The sequence below is a fragment of the Amblyomma maculatum genome, chromosome 3, assembly GCF_055883805.1.
Source record: "Amblyomma maculatum isolate TAMU_Amacu chromosome 3, ASM5588380v1, whole genome shotgun sequence".
Taxonomy (NCBI): Eukaryota; Metazoa; Arthropoda; class Arachnida; order Ixodida; family Ixodidae; genus Amblyomma; species Amblyomma maculatum.
The window spans coordinates 190,067,253-190,093,935 of NC_139346.1; the positions used below are offsets into that span (position 1 = coordinate 190,067,253).

At 44.2% G+C, this 26,683-nt stretch overlaps 2 protein-coding genes across 2 annotated transcripts in view; one reads left to right on the forward strand and one right to left on the reverse strand.

The window, feature by feature from the left end:
* LOC146197254 (monocarboxylate transporter 12-like) overlaps nt 1–10,348 on the forward strand; it is a 30,122-nt gene extending 19,774 nt beyond the window's left edge. Inside the window, exons 4-5 of the mRNA XM_084599053.1 lie at nt 2,475–3,266; nt 5,597–10,348. Of these exons, the coding sequence (XP_084455179.1) occupies nt 2,475–3,266; nt 5,597–5,850 (1,046 nt within the window). The 3' untranslated portion in view covers nt 5,851–10,348. The remainder of the gene's footprint in view (nt 1–2,474; nt 3,267–5,596) is intronic.
* LOC146197255 (putative aminopeptidase PLBD2) lies at nt 6,087–26,683 on the reverse strand. The gene is made up of 11 exons (XM_084597154.1): nt 26,514–26,683; nt 26,095–26,341; nt 24,714–24,811; nt 20,423–20,641; nt 18,994–19,090; nt 17,599–17,759; nt 16,992–17,084; nt 14,021–14,092; nt 12,069–12,212; nt 8,793–8,922; nt 6,087–6,260 (listed from the first exon to the last, which is right to left on the reverse strand). The coding sequence occupies exons 1-11, from the start codon at nt 26,681–26,683 to the stop codon at nt 6,087–6,089; spliced, it is 1,605 nt and encodes a 534-aa protein (XP_084453280.1).

The window sequence follows — 26,683 nt, forward strand, 5'->3', positions numbered from 1 at the left end:
GGTTTCTTGAATTTCCCTGGTCTGTTGATCTGAGTATGACGATATGACTATGTCGTAACCGAGCTGGGGACATAATCATGCTCTCGGCAGTGTATTGCCAGTTCATTGCCTATGGCGCCTTACAGGGATTTTTCGTGCTCTTGGAGCCGTTCATTCAAGCAGCGCCCTGTTTTACCGTATAGGTGCGCCAGCATGACAGGGGTATCTCATACACATTTTTTCACACGTATTATTTGTGCTTCTTTTGACATTGATTTTTTCTAGTTCACTCTCTGTGGAACCTGGCATATATATACTCCTTAACGTGACAGGCACATGCATGAGCCCTTATAAGTCAGCTTTTGCGCCTATCTTCTTGAGGTTATGGGAAAAACCATTGATGTCGGCTTCCTTTCTTCTGATGGGGTTTTAATATCTTTCCTGCCTCCAAGTTCTTCTGCTGCACTGGATAGTAGCTGCATTGGAAAACCTGCTGCTTTCAACCGAAAGTTCTGGGCGTCAAAACTAGCTTGCACAGCATGGTAGCAGGATCTTATCAATGCGGCTCTCATTCCTACTTTTACTATTCCCCGCTTGATGAACTTGGAGTGCGTTGAGCTCTATGGGAGAAGTCCTTTTTTTGCTTCTTAGTTTGTACCGCCAACATACAACTGTCTAAAAGGCTAGGGCCTAGTCCGGAAACCGCAGTACGTTATTTTCTGGGAGTTCGCTCGTTATTTCTAGTCCCTTTAGTTCCTCTTTTAAAATATCGGTGATCTTGTCAACGTGCTGTTGCTGTCGTGCTGTCTCGTCCACTTTGTAAAGAATTAGATAGTCTTCCACATTACGGAACTCCTTAGTGATGCTTCTCAATTGAATAGCAGTCATAAGACGTATGTCAATACGCGCAAGAAACACGTTACTCAAAATGGAGACGAGCGAATACCCGATGCATATCCCCTCCCCGTTGAATGTACAGACTCCTCTTATGACTGATGACGGTGGTATGCAACTAGCTGTTTAGAAATTCCAGAAAATGTTCTTTCGACGCGCCACTTGAATTTTGAATTTCACTACGTCGTGTCGGTCAATGCATTCTTCGACTTCTCTGAACATCATATTCTGCGGGAGCGAGTAGTATAGATATTTCACATCTATCGAAAAGCCACTCACGCTGGGCGGACAGGCATCTTGAAGAAAGTCGTCTACGCTTTGCGGCTAGTTGATCAGGAACGGCTCATCTACCGCGAGGTCCGTAAAGACCCGTTGTAGCGAACCGCCTGCAATTCTCTGCCCAGTTTGTTTTTTCTGACACAAGGGCTCTGAACGGAAAAAATTTCTTTGTTGGTTTTGGTTGTGAGGAAAACTGACAGGCTTTTCTCTTTGCACTTGTTTATGGCGGAGCCCATTTTCTTCAGGCCCATATCCTCGGACATCGTCAATATACTTCTTTCTTCAATCTGGTAGGCCACAAGGTCATGCACAAACCAGCTTAACTTTCGACCCTGTTACAAGACATACATTAAAAAAAAAAATGGTCACTTGCGATACAGGCAAAACACGCGAGATGCCCGTGCACTGTACGATGTCAATGCATGCTGAAGAACTCCGGAGGGTGGAAATTATCGGTGCCTTCCACTATGGCGTCCCTCACAGCTGATGTCACTTTGGGACTCTAAACCTTGTGTACTATACCGTGAATATATGGATGCGGGCACAAGGACTGAGACCTAGTGTAAGTGGGGAAGAAATAAATGCTATTATCCAGGCCAGAGATTAATTATTCATTATAAGCGATAAAAAGTTCCTTGCATCTGAAAGCCCGAATCGCAAAAACATGCAAAAATATGCACATGAGAGGCAAACCGAGATTATCAAAGCGGCAAAGTTGGCGCACGTAATTTGTGTTTCAGACAAAAATTCTGTGCACTGGTTTTGTATAGTTAGCATTTCCGGATTCGCCACCGAGGACGCTGGTTGGCCTGTTCTGATTTAATCTTTCCTGTGCCCAGCTGTGGGCTGTTTGTTTTACGATACATGTTTCCCAGTACGAGTTGGGAATATTCAATGCTCATATACCAGACTCGCTTAGAGCCCGTCATTAGATGAGCTTCAACGAAAATCATGAATGGACGACAGACGTGATCAGACTACTTAGCACTCGCCAGTTTGGAAGCTACGCGTGTCGCAAACATTAAAGAGTAAATAGACAATGTACATGATACTATATGCATGACACCTCTGGCTTGCTTTTACGTCACACGTCCACTACGATGTGCAAAAAACTGACAATAAGAGCATCATTATTTTCACTACAGGATGTGAAGCATTTTGCCCTTTCTTGTGATTCTTACTGCCTCTCTTCATTCGTTCATAATATTTATTACATGTGTGACATTGTTGCATTTGCTGCAGCTCAAATTATGGCAAATTTTGGTCGATAGAATACCACTACAAAAACCCGAAAGTGAACGAGAGAACAATTTGTATTGCAGGTGTCTGCTGCAGTTTTCACTACACGTTGACCAGCCCACTCGTGGCCAGTTTCTTTGACCAGCACATCACCACAGCCATGGGTGTTCTCTACATGGGGCCAGCTATAGGGTCCTTCATCATGATTCCCTTGTTTGGCTGGAGTTACAAGGAGTACGGTCTGAGAGGTGCCTTTCTCATCTTCTCAGGAGTCACCCTGCACGCGGTTCCCTTTCTTTTGCTGATGCATGATCCAGCTCGTCGCTCACAGCGAGTCTGCGCCAAGAACTGCCGGCAAGGCGACTGCTCGCTTCCTGAGTGCGCGAAGTACCGGATACCTATGGTGGACAGAGCCACGTACGTCTTCCGTCAGCCAATGTTCTACGTTATTGCTGTGTCCAATGTGGTGATCGGATACTGCAATACCACGGTTCTCAGCGTCATCGTGGACTACGCCATCGACCGGGGTGTGCCAGAAGTGACGGCAATGGCCATTCTCAACGTTGCCAACGTAGGGGATCTCGTAGGGCGCGCAAGCTTTGGCTGGATCACGGACAGGAGGTTTCTGTCTCGCAGCCAGATGATGTTCGCCGAATACGCAGTGCTAGGGACATTGGTGTCTACATTGTCGGGGGCATCTGGGTCTGCTTCGTTGATAGCAATTGTCTTTCTTTATGCGTGCACAATCGGCAGCGTGCTGGTTCTGTTCACGAACATTATAAAGGACTACCTGGGTTCCGAGTGGATGCCTCTTGCATCAGGGTGGATGATGTTCTTCGGTGGATGGACATTATTCACTGGACCTCCGCTTGTGGGTGAGCAGCTAACCTTCTTTATTCACCTCGTTTGATCCTTGAACAGTGGTATGCTTTGAAAACAATCGACAGCTGAATGTCAGCTTGCTCAGCGTTAAACCTGTCAAGCACCAGTCGCAAGAACATTAAGGGAACACTTAATTACATTGTTTGTGATCACTGCGTAAGAAACCTTTTGTGCCTTTATATCGAGTTTTTGAGCTTTTCGTCACTTTCATAGCTAGCTTTTGCGACACTCCACGCACCTGTCCGCACACAGCCAGATATATGTTGAAGTCACCTATAGCAGGTGGTTAGGTGCTCTCCAGTGAAGCATGTCAGGAAATATACATCGGGATTTACAGTTGTCACTTCTGGTCTGACATCAGTTTCGCCCTCGGATTTGTCATTAACGCCGCTGCAAGGATGTCGCCGACGGCTGACATGTGACCGGCTACAAGTAATAGAAACACCGGATAGCGGCCACCATGATGCTCGTGCCTATTACATTTCGTTTCCAAAGTACGCACTAATAGCGAGGACATTACAGTCCCGTAATCTCGTAGCCGTCGTAGCCCGAATTGCTGTCGATGTTTTTATAACTACGCAGCGTAATTTCTTCTCCGTTCTTGTGTTTTAACGGGATAGCGCTAGAGGTCCCCTTCTTTAGAAATTCCGGCGTCGGCTTCGTGAACGAAAAATCATTGGTAGGCTCTGGGAGGGCACAGCTGGCGGCTGACGTGGCCGGACACTGAAGAACCGCAGGGTTATGGACGTCACACGATCACGTGGCATGGCCGACTTGTTAGGAGCTGCAAACTCTGAGTTCTCATTTCAGATGGGTGGGCTTAAAGAATTCAGCCCTCCAGGACCTTGTATTCTGAGTCAGGCTTGCTACCGTTTAGTGACGTAGGCATGCTCGTACGGCTTGGTTAAGCGGTGCTTTATGTTTATGTCCGGGGACCTTTTACATAGTGTGGTAGCTTGCGACTGTATGCCAAAAAGTACGTGCGATATGATAGAGAAACAAATTAAGGTATTAGAGATTAAGCGAGTTGTAAAGTCCATGTACGCTAGGGCCTCTAAGAGAAGCCTGCAGACGGAAGGCGTTAGCGCTTTCGAGTCATACCCTTAAAAGCGGAGCTTAAATGTGTTTTCTCCCCAATATTTTCTTATTTTCTCACTCCAAGCTTGGTCAGCCATAAGGGTGAAGCCATGAGCACAGCGTTCTTAACGTGAACAGTACGATTCTTTCTATAAACGGACAGCATGTGTGTACCTGAACTGCAACGTACACTCAAAGTACACATCAACTGAATGTCTCTCCGAAGTCGATATTCAGGTGTGAAGTTCTTTAATTACACGCCGAGAAAGAAGATCTATATTTTAGTGGTCTATTTTCTGAGACTAACAGCATGCTACTGTTTGCGGTAACAAGAAAGTTCCGCGTTTTGCTAGGTAATCAGAAAGCAGTATATATACAGAAGCGTGAGCTTATGATTATTTTGGGCTAGAAAATTCATAGTCCCGAAAGTGTACTCTCTTTAGCCATGCAACCCGTTTGGGTTTCGACGAGAGTTCTCCTTTATACATGGCAGATGCTTCAGCCCGAGGGCGAATTGGGCACTTTTTCCAAGAACCGTCAGCGGCATTCGCATTGCAGAGGAGGCAAACTGTTGAGTGCAGTTGATACCTTTACTTACAGAAAAGCAAGATGTTGAGGTTTGTGTGCGTGAACTATGTTTTATTTCCGCTGCACTTTATTGTATTGGTTTTTGTTACGGTTAAAGACAACACTGTTCCTTCTTCTGTTCCTGAACGGCAACGTACACTCAAAGTACACATCAACTGAATGTCTCTCCGAAGTCGATATTCAGGTCTGAAGTTCTTTAATTACACGCCGAGAAAGAAGATCTATATTTTAGTGGACTATTTTCTGAGACTAACAGCATGTTACTGTTTTCGGTAACAAGAAAGTTCCGCGTTTTGCTAGGTAACCAGAAAGCAGTATATATACAGAAGCGTGAGCTTATGATTATTTTGGGCTAGGAAATTCATAGTCCCGAAAGTGTACTCTCTTTAGCCATGCAATCCGCTTGGGTTTCGACGAGAGTTCTCCTTTATACATGGCAGATGCTTCAGCCCGAGGGCGAATTGGGCACTTTTTCCAAGAACCGTCAGCGGCATTCGCATTGCAGAGGAGGCAAAATGTTGAGTGCAGTTGATACCTTTACTTACAGAAAAGCAAGATGTTGAGGTTTGTGTGCGTGAACTATGTTTTATTTCCGCTGCACTTTATTGTATTGGTTTTTGTTACGGTTAAAGACAACACTGTTCCTTCTTTCTTACAGGGTACTTCCGGGACATCGTAGGTTCCTACGTCTCTATGTTCATGTTCTTGGGGCTGGCATGTTTCTCCTGCAGTGCCTTGTGGGCTTTAGTAGTTGCTCACGAGTACTGGACGCTTCTCAGAGCTCGCAGGCGGCAGCAAAAAGAAATGGATCTCGAGACGCAAGGTCGCTGGCAGGTTGCTGTGAAGTTACGTGCGAATGGGACACTGTGCACTACGGAGGATATGCAATCAAAGTCGTTGCTTGTTGCGTGATAGCGTCCACATCATATTTCACGGTTGGAATTGAGTAATAATGCACCAGCTGTGTTTGCTGGCTATTTCTGCCACTTTGCGGTAAACTCGCAAAATGACAGCCTTCGCTAAAGCATACATGGCGAGCATGGCAAGAGCGAAGGGGCCTAGTACGAAGTGGTCGGCGGTATCCGGCGAAGTCAGGAAGACGACAGTGCGGTTCTTCGTTAGAAGCTGCCGGAGACGACGACTAACATCTAGCACTTTCCCCACTGGTGGTGCACGAAGCCAAAGTTCCACGTGTCTGGCTGGCCGAAGTGAGGAGCCGTGCGGAATGAGCTATGGCTCCACTCGAAGGCGGGAGTGCCCTGCGAGGTCGGTCCGCTGACGGCCTCGAACTCCAGCAATTGGAAAAGCCGATGGCTGGTTATCTGTGAACGAAGTGGCGCGCAAAGGAGGCGCAAGGTCACAACAAAATAAAAGACCCTAATACGAGATTCATTTGAAACTTCAGCTTTACAGAAATTTCAGCTTTACAATGCACAGCATGCACATTTAAAGCCCTTGAGGCAAGCACTAGCTCATAGTCTCAATACTTTACCATACCATTAGAACTTCGATAGAAATAAGCACCGTAACATTCGTACGCAGCTATTAAGTGTGCAGAATGTTAAAGTATACAGAAGTTTTCTGTAGAAAACGTGATCGGTTAACACTCGTTTTGAAGGAAGAGGAATATGAAAAGCAACCTCGGGTACTTTTGTGTATACACACAACGTGCGCATATACTTTCGGGAATTATGACGGTTGCTTTTGGTTTGACAATCGCTTGTGCGTTGGGAATTCTTGGCTCTTTAGCTTCGTAGCAAAACAGTTCCCTGTGTAGAAAAATACATTGTATATGTACCTCCAAGGGTTTACATTCCTTGCCATGAAGTATGGGATACTTGCAAAAGAGTCCAGTTTTCCCAAAACAAAGACAAAAGTATGCCGCATGCCACATATAAAAAACTGGAAAGTTAACGCTTTGTCAAAAACAAGATCATGTTTACCATGTCCTTATATAACTTCCTCTCCCCTCCTTCAAAAAAAAAAAAAGCGGATCTAAAGTTATAAAGTAAGGAGGAAGCCTGCTTAAGGGTGGGTTTATGGGTCATTCTAAGATGAGGATGAGTTAATGGAGGAAGGGAGAGGAAGAGGCCTATCATTTGTGCTGTGTAATTCTGGGGGCGTTAAACAAAGGAAAGTATGTTCAGCAGGATTTTCTTGTCAAATTTCTTTATTCTGTTAGAGTCCCCCACCTCCTTACATTTATATCTTTTCTTAGGCTTCGCCTAGTAATGAATAAAAAGACTGAAGCTTACAGCAAACGGAATGAAGGTTTTCGTATACGCAGGCATCGTAACGTACTGTGTTCCACTATTTCTTGATTGTATTAATTTTGTTGAGCGCCAACAGCTTTTTACTGCGTCGAGACAAAAAGGGTAAGTTTCTTTTTTTTCGAGGAGGGTGATGAAATGAACTTCCGCACTTCTCCGCAACCATCTTCCTGGGTTACCTCCTTTCTAATGTGAGAAGGGCGAGGACCCTATGCAGGGTTGTTGTTCGACATAGTCTAAAAGACTCCAGAACTTCAGCTAAATGCGGATAAAATGCGCCGCTGAATTTGGTCTTAGCAGAAATTTTTTGTCCAAAAAGGACATACATATAAGGCAGACAGATTTTCATTATGGAACAATAAATAATTGCCGCTTGAACCAGCACAAACAAAATTAAAGTCCAAAGTTTGGCTCTTGATGTGTCCAGACACCAACATTTTGAAAAAAAAAAGTTATTAAGTGTTCAATACGCGTGGATATAAATTATCTGAAATATTATATTGATATTTGCATAGTAATGTTCGCGCATTGTAGCCAGTGGCAGTCCCATTTTTCCATGACATGCTAGACTGAGCTTGATTCACAAGTCGAAATCCATTTCGTAGGAGATTATTTTTTTTTTCTTTGTTAACGTTCAAACTAATATAGGTTCCCTTGCCACGCGTAGGCTCCCGCGTAGACTTCCTAGCTTCACCGGCAGAGAGGACGCGCGCATATATGAGCCGCTATGACCGCAAACCACATGACCTTGGAAATTATCGTCATTCTGCTTACTTGCAGTCACAAACAAACAGTTAGCGAATGGCCCAAAATGTAAGCTTAATGTAGCCTGAAAATAGCTTGGGCGCCAACCTAATATTTTTATCACCCGAGAGTGTAGTGAAGTAGCCTATTTGGTACAAACTATCTACCAGCGGCAACCCTGGTTCTACCTTCCCAAGGGGACGAAACTGCGATCCACACCGAACCAGTCAGTTCGGGTGGTCCAGCGGTCACTTTCACCGGAGCAAAGCAGTACTGCCAGCTTGGCACGCTACCTAATCTAAACGCTACAGCAGAATGAAAGGAACCGAGAGTAATGGCAAATCTGGCGAACCATGCTTCACGCTTTGCTGCATATTCCTGTAAAAAACAAGACATCTTTAACAGGAGAGGTATGAAAGCCCTTTCTTATGCGGGAATATATCAAAACATGCAAATAATAGCCCTTCTTCTGTCGCCTCAATACTTCTTCTCCAATGCATACCTATTTTCCAGCTCACATTATTCGGTGGATTCGAACTGGGCTACTCTGAGGTTTGCACTAAACATGAAGGAAGAGCATGTATAAAGTGCATTTTATTACTTGCGCCACATTTACAAAGAGTAATTACTCTCTTATCAGAAATCTATTCCACCTTGGGGGAATCCCCTAAAATATTCGATTCACATGAAGAGCGTCGAGTGTGCTCAGAGCATTGAAAAAATGAACACAAAGAAATCTTGCAGGGGGTGCTCGCAACTGTGCAGTGCTGCATAAGCGGGGCCATTCTGCGAAAATTATTGAGCAGTTATATAAACTGTAATGTGATGCCTCAGACGTACCTTCGTGTCGGTTCCCCCGTATGGGCCCTGCAGCCACAGGTCGAAGCGGGGGCACATGGAAGCGTACTCGTTATTGGTAGGTTGGCTGTTGTTACTCGGTAGGGGATAGACGCCACTTGTGACTGTGTACCTTCGCGGAAACGGGCATAAAAAGAAGAGCTGCGGTTAGGTTTAATGTTTGCGAATTTGCTAAAAGGCTAACACAGACAGAAAAATGGCGAGAACCTTTTTTAGTTACTTTTTCCTAACAAGTAGAGGCGGGTTCTTTTTATGTGTGAACTTTACCAATGGCAGAAAAAAGAAAATTCCGGCGGCATCGGCTGCCAACTTGGGCAGCTGCTTTCATATAGAGGGGTGAGACGGCAGTCGAATACATCGATGAACTTGAATTCTGGGAAAGACACTAGTTAAAATGGGTTGTAAATAGATGTCTGACGGCCTTTCACATAATGTATTGGGGGCCCACAATGCCGTGGCTGCGTCTGCGCGCCAATGATTCTATGATACAGATACGAGCATCAATGCATCTGTTGTTTTTTTACATAGACAAAATAATCATGTAGCGAGCTGTAGAAAAATATTGATCACAAGTTTATTCTGCTTGAATCTTATTTATTAACGGCAACCTATTTGCTCTTAAAAGCATCAAACAGGTTCTCAAAACGATTTTTTATAATCAGCAGACAGTTATCAATTGCCTCAAGAAAGTATGCAGAGAGACAAAATAATTTCCAGAAACTAAACCGAACTATGACCATAAAGAGTATTGATTTTGTTTGTGGGAAAAGGACGAAGAGCAGAAATCAACCGTTTAAATTCCTCTCAGTGTACGGCTATGCGTATGGCGAAAACTAAAACGATTGAGTGCCTTTTGTAGTGTTATACGAGGGCATTTTAATTTTTAGGATGAATGAATTTCATGATATTCTGACTCATAAAAAAGGTCGACAAGTCAAGAGTTCTTTCTGCTAGTCGCACATGTACTTGGAATAGGTTTCAGACTAGAAACTGAAGGGAAAATAGAAAGAAAAGTGTTGTTGTCTTTGCTGTGGTACGAGGCTGCAGCCTAAAATGTTACGAAAAATAGCGACAGAAACAGCTGTCGTGTTTTTATCTGGAGCCTGATCAAACGATCTATAATCTAATTCCCAGCGACATATCGAAACGCTGCCCTTTGCACACATTACAAAATATTATGAAATAAAATACACGCAATCTGTTAAATGCTCATCCATGTAAACGCTTTTGTATTTCTCACGAAAAGAAACAGGGCAAATTGTCACCAGTGATGGAAAGGTGGCTATCGCAGAGGCCTAATTGAGGCTAAATTTGAAAATGCGCTGGAAGTTAGAAGTCGAGCAGCACCTTACCGGAGCTTCACCATCCGAAACGCACAGTATGCGTCATGTTTAGAGGAAACATGACAACGCGTAGCCTCGGTGTTTCGCGTACCACTGCCGTGGGCAGCCTACTAAAATCAATGCAAGAAGCGCATGCGCAGTTAGTACGGCTGGCGACAATTGCCGTCCATGGTTGTTAATTTAAACAGCGCGAACAGGAAGACACAGGACCAGATAAAAGGAAGCCACAGGACAAGCGCTGACTCACAATTCAGCCTAAATCCTTTACTACAAGGCACAGATAAAAACAAATATGACGAAAATGAAGCAATCACGTGAAACAACCCCTGGGTTCACCTGCTACATAAAAAGTCACTAAAAAAAAAAAAAAATCTCTTTGCTAGAAAGATTGCTGTTAATGAAGAAGGAGAAGAAGATGTGTACTCCTCTGTTTGACCAGGTTAGGGTTTTGTACCGCCACAAAGAAAAGTTGACGAGAGAAATGGTTGAAGCATATTTTATTTCAATGGACAATAAGTGTGTCAGCAAGACTTCTCTTGCTCTTTCTAGCAAAAAGATTTCTTTTTTTTTTTTTTTTGAGTGACTTTTTGTGTAGCAGGTGAACCCAGGGGTTGTTTCACGTGATTGCTTCGTTTTCGTCATATTTGTTTTTATCTGCGCCTTGTAGGAAAGGCTTAGGCTGAGTTGTGAGTCAGCGCTTGTACTGTAGATTCCTTTTATCTTGTCCTGTATCTTCCTGTTCGCGCTGTTTCAATTAGCATTGGATGTTTACCAACTCGCCCTACAAAGTATTTTGGTATGCCGTCCATGAGCCTGTCACCCATTTTGCCGGCGGCCCCACGTTGTCGGGTTCCCTGTCTGTATGACGTATGCCGTACAACTATATGACGCAATTGTGTGACGCAACCGTACAACTAAATTTTTTTCTGCATCGCATGAAATAAATACATGAAGAAAACTCGACACCTCTTACGTGTTTTTATTATCAGTCTGCATTTGGCAGAGAAATATGTACCCATTGTGTAGAACAGCGCGAAAAAACGACAGGGACGAAGGAAGACGACAAGACGAGCGTTCGTCTTCCTTCGTCCTTATCGTTTTTTCGCGCTGTTCTACACAATGGATTACCAACATGCCCAAGCTTCTGTTTTAAATATGTACCACCGTGTTCGCGTGAAATTCATTTGCAAATTTTTGCGATCGCTTCTGGACGCTTGCGTTGTAATAAAATTTGATCCTGAATGTAAGTGCACATCTAATCACATATGCATACTCGCTCCAACAAGTATGGGCCAAAATATCGGTTACGAGTACACCGTAGAAAGTTTCTCTACTCCAGTTGTCTGCATGTTAATGGTGAAACAGTTGCCCTGAACATGGAAAGCTGCTACGTTTCACTTGTAACTGCGATCACTTTACAGGAGAGCCAATATAAGCAATCGAAAAAAAAAAAAAGATACTATTTCAATATCAGTACGAAATCTCTGTACCTTTGAATTTAGCTTCTGTACATATAAAAAAGATAAAGGGCAGCACGTTTGGGATTATCCATAAATAGGCCTATAACTTACTTTATTATGTTGCAAGTTATGTTGTGCAACCACCTGTGGTGAACAATCTATAAATATCGGTAAGCAAATCAGAGACTGCATTAAACCGTCCTTTGCCGGCATTTCATTAAAGTTATAACAGATACAGAGACTGCTTAATTTATAGCCTTTATATGTTACATATGTTTCAATATGAGGTTGTTTTATTGCTTATTTTGTTCTCGGATATATAGCGCGCTAAATACCTCAATTACGACGATAGTTCTATAGCTCTGACCTGTGCAGCGTATCTTCGCCGCGAAAAAGGATAAAGGAGTCATTTTTCCTCGATCCATGCGATCCATGAAAAATGCACGTGCACAAACCTCATAAGTTTCTTCAGCGTTTCCACGTTCGTCACATGTTGCTGCAGCAAGCCTATGGTCTTTGCCCGAGGGTCCCGCATGTAGTGGTTCAGCGAGCGCTGCCTCCCCGGTGGACGTGTCATCAGCGCAATCTTCGGCAGGAACCTGCGTAACGGTGGCTTCACATCCGCTATTTTTCTTCCATTGCCCGTTTACACAGTTCACTCCTTTCTTTCCTTCTCCTTTATATCTCTTAGTCATTTTTCCCCAATGCACAGTAGCAAACCGACTTCTATTTGCCGGTTAGCCTCCCCACCTGCCTTTCCTCAATCTTCTTCTCCTCTTCCATTTTATTTATTCGTGGCTTGAACTGACCCAGTGTATGTGATTCTTATAAAGCACATTGCCTGAAATACTGTAGGCACATATGTCATCTTCCTCAAATAATTGCAAAAATTGCACATTCGGACTGAAAGTATCGCTTGTGGCTAAATTGATATGACGATCGAATTTGGCTTAAAGGACATGGCTATAAGTGTAGATTATTGGCTGGCGTTTGTGCCGCGCAATGAACGCAAACTTCTCCGCCTATAATGATGATCTTGAATAACAATGACGAGGATAAATAGAGATATTTTAACCACATGCAATTCCATAGAAAGTCAACGCCGAATCTCTGCCAGGAGAAGTAAGTCACATAAAGCATGGAAGCAGTTTCCCGCTATCTCTACTCCCCCGACTTCAAAATCAAGTTCTTGCACCTACAATTTAATGCACAGGCTAGAGTACCTAATTAGACTTTTGTATTAAGGCGCTCGTGTCACCTCAACTGATCTGAATCAAATGCATGACATTCAAATGCACGGTTCCTGTCACTGTTACCTGTAAGTCAGTTTGGTGCGTATGAGCACCATTGCTAGTAATATAACGATTGCCCAGTAATTCCGTTCATTAGCTTTTCTCTGCGTTGATGGTCTTTGGCTTTGAAAGCCAGTGTCCGCTATGGTGGGATTCGGTCGTCGTAACAGGGATGATAAAGAGGAAGTGATTTGCTTGAAGAGTAGTGTTGCGCATGTAACCGATACATATCACGTGGATATAGTAAGTACGCCTTACTTGCCACTGTCTAAAAAGCGCATGAACCATGAACCAAAGTTACCGATATGTTAACTTTTCATCCGTGGCCAATACAAAAATAAATTCTTAAATAAGAAAAAAAAAAAGGCAGGCGGTGAAAAGCACAACAATACTCGAATACAACGAAGTGTCTGAGCAGTTAGACTCGCGTTACAAAGAAAAACATACATCGGAAAACTTCAAGAAAAATTACATGTGAATCGAAAACAAACAGGCATCATAAATATGTATGCTAACAACATAAAGTCTGTGGTCACCCAGGGTTTTCAACAAAATAAAGTTTTAAGGTCTCAGCAGGCCTGCAGAAAAGTTTATCACAAACATACGAAATCAAAAATTGAAGCGCCTGCCTTCCAAAGATAGTTCTCATAGGTAGTACTGTCCATTTTCTCTGCAATGAGTAAAAATTAAATTATTTCAAATAATGAAGTGAAGCATTAAATCAGATCAAAGCAACTGAAACTCAAAATGGAAGAAGAGTCGCTGCAAAGCTTATTAGGTGGTGTAAAAAAAATTCTACTTTAAATACCTCTGAAACGTCGTTTACTGCAAACGAAAAGTCTTGTAGAACACAACCAGTGTTAAATACCTCTACTCCACTCTCGATCCCCATGTAGTTCAAATATCTAGCTCTAATCAGCAGCTGCACTGCACTGCATGTGGTTAAACTGTCTGATGCGTCACGCCACATTTAAACAACGTTCCTAAAAGCCTAATGGCTTTAGATGTTTCATTTGGTTGTATATTTTGTACTCTTAGAAGCTGATAAACGCTTTGAATATACAGTAATAGAAATAAATGTGTCATGGTTCAGAGAAAGCGTTTTAGCTACTTACGCTTCGTTGTAGCTTCCCCAGTAGCCTTGCTTGCCAAGAATTGATGTGATGTCACTAGACTGCATTATACCCCTGAGAATAAGAATAGAAGAAAACGAGGTTGATTCGGGCTAGGTTTGAACAAAGCACAAAACACATGATTTCCTTCAAAATTACACCCACGCAAACGACGATGACTTTTTAACACGCCGTAAACGCTATAAAAAGATTAGGCACGCAGGCTTTAAGTAGATAACGGAAGATAAATGCACATATGTGGGAAAAACTTAGCTCACAATCCCATTTTCACTTATTCACGAAAACGACCAATCAGGCCTTAAGTTGCTATTGGTAAGGAGCATACACAGTTTGAAAAAAAAAAAAGGAGCTTTAAAAGCTCTCGCGATTGTGAATAGTAAACTCAAGGAAAAGTAATTGTGGTTTTCTTAACAAGATGCCTTTTAATCTAAGCTTCTTCATCTTTATGATAAAAAGTGTTCGATTCGTATCTACTAGACAAAATTCTGTTGGTCAAGCGTGCTCATTACAAGGCAATTTAGTTTTCTTGAGTTTTATTTTGGATACTGTTGTTGTACAACACCCTGCAAAGAATGCAATGTACCAGCGCTCCGCAATCTTTATCGACCTTACACAATTTACTCATCATACAAATTCAAGACTACAAAGCGCCCTATTATGCTGCTCGCGAAGAAAAAGACATTCCTTCTCTCTTACTAGTTGCGCTCAATGCCAGCGTTAATATACTGTCTGGTTCGTAGCAAGTCGTAATGCTAAACAATCATATCCCAAGAGAAGCCGCTCCGGGGTGGCGCAGGGGTTACGGCGCCAGACTACTGTGCCCAAGGATGCGGGATCGAATACCGACCTTGGCGGCCGCTTTTCGCTGGATCGCTGGAGACGAAAGTGAGGCGCCCGTGTGCTGTGCGATGTCAGTGCACGTTAAAAAACCACAGGTGGGGGAATTTTCCACAATTCTTAGTTACGGAGTGCCTCATAGCCTGAGTCACTTTGGGACGTTAAACCCCACAAACTAAACCAAGCTTTAACGTGCACAACGTCCTTTTCAGCGGACCAAAACTATGAAGAATACTAGCCTCTTTTAACTCGTTTGATCAGCATTTGCTAGTTTTTCACATTCTGGGGACAACTAAGGACAGTGTTTTTTTAATTCCGTTTTGCGAAGCCTAACTAATGACATCGACTTAATAATAAATTGAATTCTACGTAACATCAAAAATTGCTCAGGTGTTTCTGGCAATACTTAATGCAATATCTCTGATAACCATGTGCTAAATTGAGAGATGAGGTTGTTGCATGCTGCAATTGGCACTAGCCTTGCATTTTCTTCCAGGCATTGCTCCACCGTAGCGGAACTTCAATTTTTTTTCAAGACGACGAATCAGGTGCAGAGTTGTCGACTTCTAGGCTCTTCAAATCGTCATTGCGTCTGACCCGGCCACGATATAAAGCTACGTAACAGGCCATGTGATGCACCACCTCCGGCTCCCAGAGTGTATGCATAGCATTGCTTCGACATGCGCCTGTGTCGGACGCAATGCTGATTTGAAAGCAATAGATCTAGAAGTGGATTACCCTGTACATACCTAATACCTGGCGGGTCTACCTCACTGTGCACACAATCGCTTGAATCACACCTAATCCACTCCAGCTGGTACCGTCTAGAGTGAAGATCCGAGACCAGCAGAAACTTATAAGAAGGTGTGAATCCTACTTTGTACCAGTGAGGACAAAAATAAAGAGAGCACGCAATTTCCTTCAGAATTTTTTCACGTGTTACATAATTGAAATTGGAAGTTGTGGTATGTGCGAACTGGTAGCAGGCGCCAGTATCCTTTCATTTGGACAAATATTGTTTTCTTATCTCCAGTGCAGAAAGCGTGATTTTAATAAAAGCGTGTTCCGTTTACTCATGTCCGCACCTGTATATGCCTGATTCTCACACTGGTAGACAATGTACTGAAGTGAACTGTGAGGGGCTCCTCTAATTTTAAGGGAAGCGAACAACACACACCTCTCCGCGTTGCGCACTGGACAGCATATGATATATTGTTCCATATTCTCGCACACATTACATGTGGAACACAGCGGACACATTACATGTGGAACAGGATTCCACATTACATGTGGAATCCTGTTTAATGCATCCACACAGTAGTAGGAACATACCCACTCGAATATGAAGTAGCCGAGTAGTTTGGGATACGCTGTCATGTCTGCTTTCCCTCTCTTGTGATCATTCATTATGACATATATATGAGTATTGAAGCATGCGCATACAGTTATGAATTTCTACCAACACATCTTAATGAAAACAAAGTTCGAGAGAGACGCACTTTGAAAAAGGAGCAGCAATTCCTTTTTGATACATTAATCCTACGTATTGCTGATCCCTTTTGATATTAGTGTAGGAGGGCTTAATGCGGCAAGTAAGGTAGCGGTTGATAAGTATGTTGAGTCTGGGAACATGGTCATATGAAAAAACAACAAACTGTAAAGTTAAAGAAGAGGAGCATGAAGTATAGTAAAATCCAACACACAATTGGTATGGTTTATGACTCTCTCGAAAGTAGTCGCAACTTCTCACCTAGACATTGTTAACAAGGCAACTACATTCCCTATTGTTGTGGACTTGTTTTATGTTGCACGGGCACAAATGTTTTACTGATGTTGTTTGTTTTTTTGTTGACTGCCGCACAGCTACGATCATAAAAAAATACACGGTGACGCGTTTAACTCATTGTGGCAGTGTCACTGTGGATGGCTGTCTTGCTAATCTCAGCATGCTTGTATAAGAAATACACGCGCGTGGGTCGTTATCATTATATACCTTTCAAGAAAGAGAAAATGGGTCGTTGGTCTGTTGAAAACCACCTCAGTGACGCCCTGTACACGACGTCAGATAAAGGACAGCATCTGCCCATAAACCAAATGGCTCACTTGTCTTACGTACGTCAGCTGCTCTACCAGCCATAGCGTGTCAGGTTCGAGGCTTCTTCCTGGCACGAACCGCTTGTAGTCCAAGATCATCCATTGGTTGTTGTACCTGAACGGAAAATACCGTCAACATGTACCGCAGGTACATGATCCAGAGCATGATATGATTCAAAAACCTTATTAAGTTGAATGCAGTTTGCAGAGAGGACATTTCTCGGCTTCTTGGCACTGACCGGCCTGTTCTAAGCTTGAAAAATTAATTCTGGACTGTATGTGTCACTGTGAACGAGTTGAAGGCATTTTCTGGAACAGCATTCTACAGTATTACGTATAGATTTTGGATGCCCTCGATACATACACTTCTATAAGTATTAAGTCACTTCAAGCACCCTTTTTCATTTCATTCAACTTTCACTAATCTGGACTCTTAAAATAAGGCCTCGAATTTAGCTCGGTATTGTAATTCAGTACGGCCGTCAAAACGCCTGAGTCCACGTCCACTGTGGTCGCTTGAACGTCGAGTGTGGGCTGGTGTAAAGGAATTAGGGGGAACTACCTCGTCGCTATGCGATTCCAACTTAAATTTTAATATTCTTTTTATAGGATGAGTGAGTCCAGCTTACGTGCCGCTGTTGAACTCCGAGAATATGGCCGCCCACTGAGAACCGCTCGTGGACAGTCGGCTGGCAACCATGTTGCGCACCCATGTCAGGGGACCACCATTGGAACGCACGCGGAGCAGAAGGATGAAGTTGGTGTTTTTCAGTGAGGTCTCCATCACCGCCTGTGGGTTGGACGATGACAAGCCTTATCTCAAGCAACGGCAAGCCCAGCGTTCTCATTAATGCCAAAAGAAACCACCTGCACTCAAGGCTTACAGGACTGCCTGCAACTTCGACGTCCCGGAACACTGTAGGGAATAGAAATCTTGCGCGTCAGCTTAGAATTAGTAGTCATCATAGGGAACGAACTGAAATTATTCTGTGATACACAGCGATACTAGGTGTAGTGTTTTGTCTTAGCTTCTCAATTACTTACAAAGCGCCTAATGAGATTGCTTGTGACCCCGCAGTTTAGCTAGCAGCATGACTTGATTTAAGTACCGGTGCGGACAAAAGTAAACGGAGCACGCTATTTTCTTATAACATTTTTCACCCGTTGCGTAATTTAAACTGGCAGTTGTGATATGCTGGAATCGGTAGTAGACGCCAGTGTCCTTTCACTTGGAAAAATATTGTTTTCTTTTCTCCAGTGCAGAAGACCTGATTTTAATTTGAAGTAAAATGCGAGCTCCTTTTAATATGTCCGCACCTGTACATTATCCGACGCTCTTGGTGCCAGTGGCAAAGCCGGAAATATTCTCAGACTTTTTGGTAGCAACGGATAATGGGTAGCGCAGTTCAGGAGACCTGGATAACTGTTACAGCCCAGTGCATGCACAATACGCAATTCACCCTTACAATCAGTGCTTTACACGGCAACAGTTTTGAGAACAACAATGTTTTTCGCTCACGCTGCTGCCAAATGTTTGTAATATTGAACATTCTTCTAACAAGCACGAAAGAGAAAGACAAACAAGAAAAAATATTAGCGGAAGAACTAACCTGTGCCAGAACAAACTTGAAGAAAACACATGAAACTAACACAACGCAGATGGACTGCTTTAGACTGCCAAACGTTGCTGCAAGGGTTAAGATACCTGAATTTAACTGTGCATCACACGCCTGTAACTATTATTCTGCATTTTAAGATTACTTTTAAACTCCACTTTACGATCACCTCTCTCTCTTAACGCGATATAGCCAGAAAGATAAAACGTGAGTTGCGGCAATGCGCTAATGAAACTACAATAGAGGCTTGGCATTGGTCTCCAGTATGGTGTCGTAGTTGTTCTTGTCACTAATTTAGAGATGCATGACCATTAGTTAAGTGATCACAGACTGACTTCATTATAGTGAGCGAATTATCACGGAAAACAAGCGTCACCACGCATACTAAGTAAAACCCATTCCGCTTACCAAACCTGCGGATGTCAAATGAAAGTCGTCGAAAGAATTCAAGCATCCAGGGTATGACGACATCGTGATCGTGTGTCCAGGAATTACATCCCCTGGAAAAGCGCACCCAGAGATTTTTGTTTCAAAACTGTTGTAGTTAAACTGTAGTAGTTACACTTTCAAAATTAAAGACAATTGAGCAAACCTGAGCAAGGTTTTAGGTAAACGATCTGGACATAATGTTTTCTTGCTTACCTTTCTTTGCCATGCAAATATAGAGCATTAGCAGCCCCGGAAACAGGTCACACAGAAAATGCAATCACCAATTCGTACGTGATATTGCGTAGTTACGTGTATTTCTCGAGCAGTAACTTCACATTGTCCATTCGTGAAGCTCCCTTGCTTAGCTAGATGCTCGGGTAGAGTTTCGTTACATCATATACTAAACTGAAACGTTCTAAGCCAAGGCTGCTCGTCGTATTTCAAGAAAGTGCATCCGTACCACTTCGTTGGCTTGAGATAGATTTTTGTGGGATCACATAACTTTGTAATGGCAATATCTGTATGCGGTACGTACCAGTGAAAACGCAGAAAACAAGTATTGCAGTCGGCACTTCGGTTATGCTTGAGTGTAGTGTACGTATATGAACAAACAAACCTCTCCTGTTACTTGCTCTTCACTGAGTGCCTCCTTATAACTCAGCCGATTCTAGTTATGAAAACTTGTGTGTCTGTCTGAAGTAATAAATAGCACTTCTATGGATTCAAATACCAGCACGCATATTCGCAGTTTAATAAGGATGGTCATCGTGCTTCAAACGAACATATAGTAAGAACGGTCAGCGAATGTGTCATCAAGCACTTCGGATGGTATGGCAAGGGGAATAGCCCTTGCATTCCTTACCCCATTGTCAGTATAGAAAGCATTGTGCGCGTGTACAACCTTTCCCAAGGTTATTGCTGTGACACAAATTGGAGCCTTTGTACAGCATCCATTCACGCTCAAAGTCGCTGAGTGGGGAGGACGGGTCTTCCTCTCACCGTAAAGAGATTTAAAACTATGGCGATGCATTACGCGTCTCATATGGGCTGTATAGATTGCACAAGGAGCGTACGTATGCAGTGCTTTCGCACCGCCAGCGGCTTCCCGTCCCTTCTTCTTCTGAAGTGTTCGGCTTCGTTTGTACTCGGCTGATCCCCAAAAGGCTCTAGGGCAACAACCACTTGTTTTCATCAGGCCCTCAAGCTAGCTGCTTATAAAGATTTGTCCCTTCCTCTGTCGGCGCTCTGGACTACGGGAGCCGACCAACATGCTCATCACTTCCCTATTATTGCCAGCCGTTTTCCCTGAATAATGTTTTTCCTCACCGCACAATCCTCAAAGAGGAAGAGCACCCCATGACACAAGAAGCCCATGTGAAGAAGACACTTAATATTCACTGCTATCTCACCTTCAGTTTCAAGTGTATGCCAAGGAAACTTGTATTTCTTCTGCATCTTCAGCAGACTGCTGTACGTGAACCAGCTTGTGTGAGCAAAGTAAATGTCGCTGTTGCCAGGCGCAATCTTGATCAGCCCCGAGCACGTGAGCATACTAATCGAGTTCTTGTCGATCATACGTCCGAATCTCACTTCAAGCTCCAGCAAATCCCCTATGCCTGAAAGGAATCTGTGTGAAAGTTGCAGCTTTCGTCACGCGTCCACGCAAGGCTGTGAAAAAATTACACAGCACTTCCGCCAAACACGTACCCTATACCCTCCGGAACACAAATCTCTTACAAAGGCACAGGAGGTCACCTGGCGAAAATTACAGACGCAATCCTTTCCAAATTTAGACACCTAAGTCCATACATATCATGAATTATATACCCCTTATTGTAACTTATGCCACCAGAGGGCCAATTTACACCACATAATACGGACATGTCCTCGAGACCCCCCTCCGCTGGACCTGCAGCTCTCCACCTGCGAGCAGTGGAAGGCCGCTATGCTCAGCTCGGACCCACAAATCCAACTGCGGGCCATCGAGCGTGCAACCCAGGTAGCCAGAGCTCAAGGGCTCCTGGCCATCTAGCGCGGAAGCTCCTGCCTGCCTGGCTTCCTGAAATCATAACCGTTTATCCTCCTCCTGTACGCGCTACAAATGCTGAGTGAAAAGGTTTGTTCGCTGCAAGTTTTAAGACGAAAGCCATTAATGCCTCATTGGTGTTGACAGAAGGTTGTCAGCAGAGGTGTCACGCTTTCGAAAGCGAGAGTTAAAAATTAATAAACCTTGTCACCACCGGGAATCGAACTTTCATCCTTTTGATCCCCAGTCCAGCGCTTTACCAACTGCGCCACGCCCCATTTTTTTCTTTATTGCCAAATTTTTATCACATTTTACACACACACACACACCCACCCACCCACACACACACACACACACACACACACACACACACACACACACACACACACACACACACACACACACACACACACACACACACACACACACACACACACACACACACACACACACACACACACACACACACACACACACACACACACACACACACACACACACACACACACACACACACACACACACACACACACACACACACACACACACACACACACACACACACACACACACACACACACACACACACACACACACACACACACACACACACACACACACACACACACACACACACACACACACACACACACACACACACACACACACACACACACACACACACACACACACACACACACACACACACACACACACACACACACACACACACACACACACACACACACACACACACACACACACACACACACACACACACACACACACACACACACACACACACACACACACACACACACACACACACACACACACACACACACACACACACACACACACACACACACACACACACACACACACACACACACACACACACACACACACACACACACACACACACACACACACACACACACACACACACACACACACACACACACACACACACACACACACACACACACACACACACACACACACACACACACACACACACACACACACACACACACACACACACACACACACACACACACACACACACACACACACACACACACACACACACACACGCACACACGCACACACACACGCACGCACGCACGCACACACACACACACACACACACACACACACACACACACACACACACACACACAGAATATTACGCGACAAACACACAACATGAGTTAAAACCACGCTATTTGGGCTGCGTGATCCATTACATATCAGGCACTTGCAGCAACACTTCCATTCTTGGAAGCCACTCAGGTACTTCGTCTTGTGTCTTGAAAACTTCAATAACACTCGCAACGGCTTTGCGAAAATACTGCCGTATTTTCCTCGCATCAACGTCTGCATGCCTGGAAGCCATTCTGGATCGCCAGATACTGTGCAGGCCCAAAACCATGATCATGTCCAGCGGTAGCCCATCATCATCTTCAATTTGTAAAACTCGAATTCCGAACGCATCCACGGGTAGGTCTTTTTTAATTGTTCGTTATAGAATGTCCCAGAAGAAAAAGGCTTCCCAACAGTCTAAGAAAACGTGTTCGATAGTTTCCGGTTTGCGGCATATGAAAGTGATTTCCCCTAGGTATAAAAAAACAACAACCTTCATTTCTAAATAAGTTTTAACTTCTAGTGTATTGCTATGGAGCTTAAAAAAAGAAAGTTTTTGCTCCCGCTGGTACAGCCATATTTTTTACTCGTTTAAGGACTGACTTCCATGGACCTGCACAGTACAACGATCAGTACAATGAGACCGAGAGAAAGACATCGCACAAGTCCTTATACAACGCCGGTGAACTTTGATGCGCTCAAATACAGCGCTCTAGAACACCATAGTTCAATGAAATGCTCCTTGCGTTCGACAAGGGGTGCGCGATGCACCGTCACTACAGGTCATGACGTCACTACGCGATTCCCCGCCGGGCGTCCGATCCAGGCGTCCGTGCTGCGCCTTTCATTTGCCGCTTCCTCGAACGCCGCACCCCACAGCAAACAGGAGCAGATCCAGATGTCTAGGAGGCGTTAGTACAGCAAGCGTCAGCGGCGTTTGAAATTGATTTACAGGATAGAAAAGGCGCAGTACCTGTCACGTTTCTCCGTACTGATTTATTTATAGGAAAGGAAGGTGCGGCAACTGTCTCACTTGTTTTCTGTGGACACCGCAACCGCGCCGTAAGGGAAGGGAGGAAGATGGGAGTGAAAGTGGAAAGAGAGAAAGAGCAGCCGTAGCGGACACAGTGGGAGTGAAAGAAGAGAGGGAGATAGAGGTGCCGTAGTGGAGGGCTACGATTCACCGCGCTATAACAAAGTGCCCTCTAGAATTTTTTTTTCTCAATTCGCTTCTTTCGTCCCCGTTTTTAAAACTGTGTTCTCCAGCAAGCCCCGCCGGGGTGGTGCAGAGGTAAGATGCCCGACTACTATGCCGGAGTACCCGGGTTCGAACCCGACCTCGGCGGCTGTGTTTCGATGGAGGCGAAACGAAGAGGCGTCCGTGTGCAGTGCGATGTCAGAGCACGTTAAAGATCCCCAGGTGGTCGAAATTACTCCGTAGCCCTCCACTGCGGCTCCCCTTTCTCTCCTTCCACTTTCACTCCCACCTTCCTCCCTTCCCTTACGGCGTGGTTCAGGTTTCCCCTCCTGTGTGAATCAATTATTATATTATTGTTATTCTCCAGCAACATATTGCTCACGAGGCCCAAAAGCGCCGCTAAATTTGCAATGTGTGCTTCACAATTGACAAACGCTACTACTTTTCTTTCATCCCAGCAGAGCTATGGACTAACTGGGCATGGCTTACCAACTTCCACTGTTACCATTACCACTGTTTTATCTTGTACATGCATGCTTGCAGGAAAGCTATTCTGCAAGAAACGTGACTCCAGATTGCATCCTTATACCAAAGCCCTTGTAGACAGCGCCATACTCAAAATGCAGGGCGAAATGAATGCACAAGCAATTGCAACGGATGCATGCATTTGCATTACATGAATTACGAGTAAGCAAGAGGAATCATTTTGCATGCTTTGTCTTATTTACTGGATCAGTCAGCACAAGACTGGGGCAAGACGAGCTGCCGGGAAGCTGCAGCTCATCCTGAGGAAACTTCAGCTAGATTATTCAGTGTTGTACTCCCAGATCCGCTAACTAGGTTTTCGTGAATAATTGTTTTGAACGTCCTGTAATTCTTAAATCACTCAAGCGTACAAGCTACCCTTGCATAACTTTTATCTTTGTCTTCTTGTATGCTGCCGATGTCGGAAGCCTTGGAGGTTGCCATCTTTTGTTAGCTCAGCATGAACTTACCTATCGTGCCGCTACATTGCACTTCATTGCTCGCAGTGGAGACATCTTTGTTTCACTCGTGAGAAGTGATGGCCTCGTTAATGAAGTTAAAGTACCTTAAATTAGCTAATCAGCTCACATCCATCAATTTGCTAAAACAAACATGATTGTACCTGCATGTTTCCTAAAAAGCGAAACTAGTTTTGACATGCATGTTTTTATGTTCGTTCTATCGAAACAATTTTAGGAAATAGACTAGAGCGTTGTTTGTTCCTGTCATACCATAGAGAAATAAAGGTAACATGAAAACGCAGCCATTCACATTCGAGAATAAAAACAATAAGGTTTTGCATACAGAACACGAGACGCTGTCCGTAAGCGGTTTCTGAAGTCCAGAGGTCGGTATTCAAACACGTCATGGAGTCCGGCAAGCTGCTGCATTTGTAAGTGAACCTGTAGTAAAGAGAAAACTTAGCTCAGATGTGATCTTTGGTGTGAAAGGGCCGTTACAACAAAGTTTTGGTGCTGAACACGTTGGAAATCTGAGCTACAGAAGCGTCGACATTATAACAAGCGATTCAGGCTTCGCATTTTAGGAAACGTAGCGCAAAGAACACAAGGGCAAAAAAGAAGGAAACACACACGAGCGCTTACTCGTGTGTGTTTCCTTCTTTTTTGCCCTTGTCTTCTTTGCGCTACGTTTCCTAAAATGCGAATGCACCAACTCGCCCAGTTTAGCATTCTTGTGCGATTCAGGCTTCATGGGGCACATGTAAGTACTTTTGTCATTTTAGAGTAACCTCTTCCATAAATTGGTAAGGATTATCTCTGTTAAAGTTATTAGAGTATAAAAACACGGGAAGCTGCAGTTTCAGCGTTCATATGACGCCATCTGTTAGTGTCTCGTCAAATGGTGGAATTTAACCATGACCTCCGCGATCAGCTCCAGTGCAATGGCGCGCTGGATCGTGAAGGCCATGGATTTAAAGCGTGATCTTGGACTGACTGCGTTCAATGGCAGATGTTTAATCCTAAACTATAACGGTAGAAAGCACCAGGAACTATTTAGCTTGTGAAAAAGCCGCAAGATAGATCGCCACGCAGAGCCACCATGTTCATCGAAGTCTGTTGAGAGAAAAGTGTGCTATGGTGTGGAGATATGCTGCGCAGGATCGACCTCCTGCCTGGTTACCTTTACTCGATGCACGTATATGTCTCCCGGAATTTGGATGTGTAGGCAAAGTGAGAGCTCGATGCTGTTGTCACAGTGTGTGACAGTTTGAGGGATGCCATCGGTTTAAATCAGGCTTTAAGTACTTTCGTGCAATAAAGCAAAACAAACATGGCGGCTCAGTGGTTACGATTCTCAGTTACTGCACCCGAGTATCCAGGTTCGAAGCGGCTACTGTAGTCATTTTTTAAAGCGTGAACGTATAGTAAAATGTCAGTCAGAAATTGGTCAATCGTAGGCCCGATCCCTTTTTATGTTGGCTAGCGAACCTGAAAGACCCGTCGCGGAGAGTGGAGTTTTGGAACTGTTATGCCGAGTTTGATTTACCCTTGCGAGGGGACTTAATTGGGATCTCACGAAACACGTTAACCAATAACTGCAGCGGCACAAACAAACAAGGACAGCCCCAAGATTTTGTTTCGGTGATCGCAAGGGTATGAGTAGTTTCGCACAAATAAAACACATGGCTCAGACAATGTGGCAATACGCTTGTCGAGGAACTAACCATTCGCCAGTAAGGGTCGGTGTCTCGATGGATGTCTTGCTGCTTGTGAGAGTAGCGGAGATTGTCGTTCAAGAAGCGATGAAGCCGGCTGCAGTAGAGGCTGTTATTGTGGCAGTAGTGTGCGAACAGGTTTGCCCAGTGATACTGCATGAGCTGGCGTGTTAGGTATGCTTCCAAAGCACCAGCAGCGTAGGCCTGAATATGGTCACTTACACCCGGATTGGACTCCACCTCTAGGTATGACCACCTGAGCAAAGAATACGCCGGAAAGGAATATTTCCAGAATTAGTTCATGGATGCCAGCACGCAATTTCCCTGTAGATCAGGTTCTCTACTCGTGTTCAAAATGTAGCATCTCTTAAGAGTGAAACTTCAATGCTTCGTAAGAACGAGCGCTTTCCTCTTGAGCAGCCGCTTACCCTTCACGTAGGGTGCGGTTTTGGAAGCAGGCCCAGGCCGCCGGGAGGATGGCTGCATTTTGTGGCATAGGTTTTCCTTGTCGGATCCTCAGGCGTTCAGTTTGCTGGTCAAGTGCAGCCCATGCACATCTGCAGTCAGCGGAGTAGCCACGAATGACTGTCGCCGACAT

Coding starts and splice junctions, on each gene's coding strand:
- LOC146197255 (XM_084597154.1), bottom strand. CDS start 26,683: ATGTCGGCGACAGTCATTCGTGGCTACTCCGCTGACTGCAGATGTGCA. Junction 19,091..20,422: donor CATACACTTGAAACTGAAGG/TGAGATAGCAGT, acceptor TGGGTGCGCTTT/TCCAGGGGATGTAATTCCTG. Junction 17,760..18,993: donor ATTTGACATCCGCAGGTTTG/GTAAGCGGAATG, acceptor TCCAACCCACAG/GCGGTGATGGAGACCTCACT.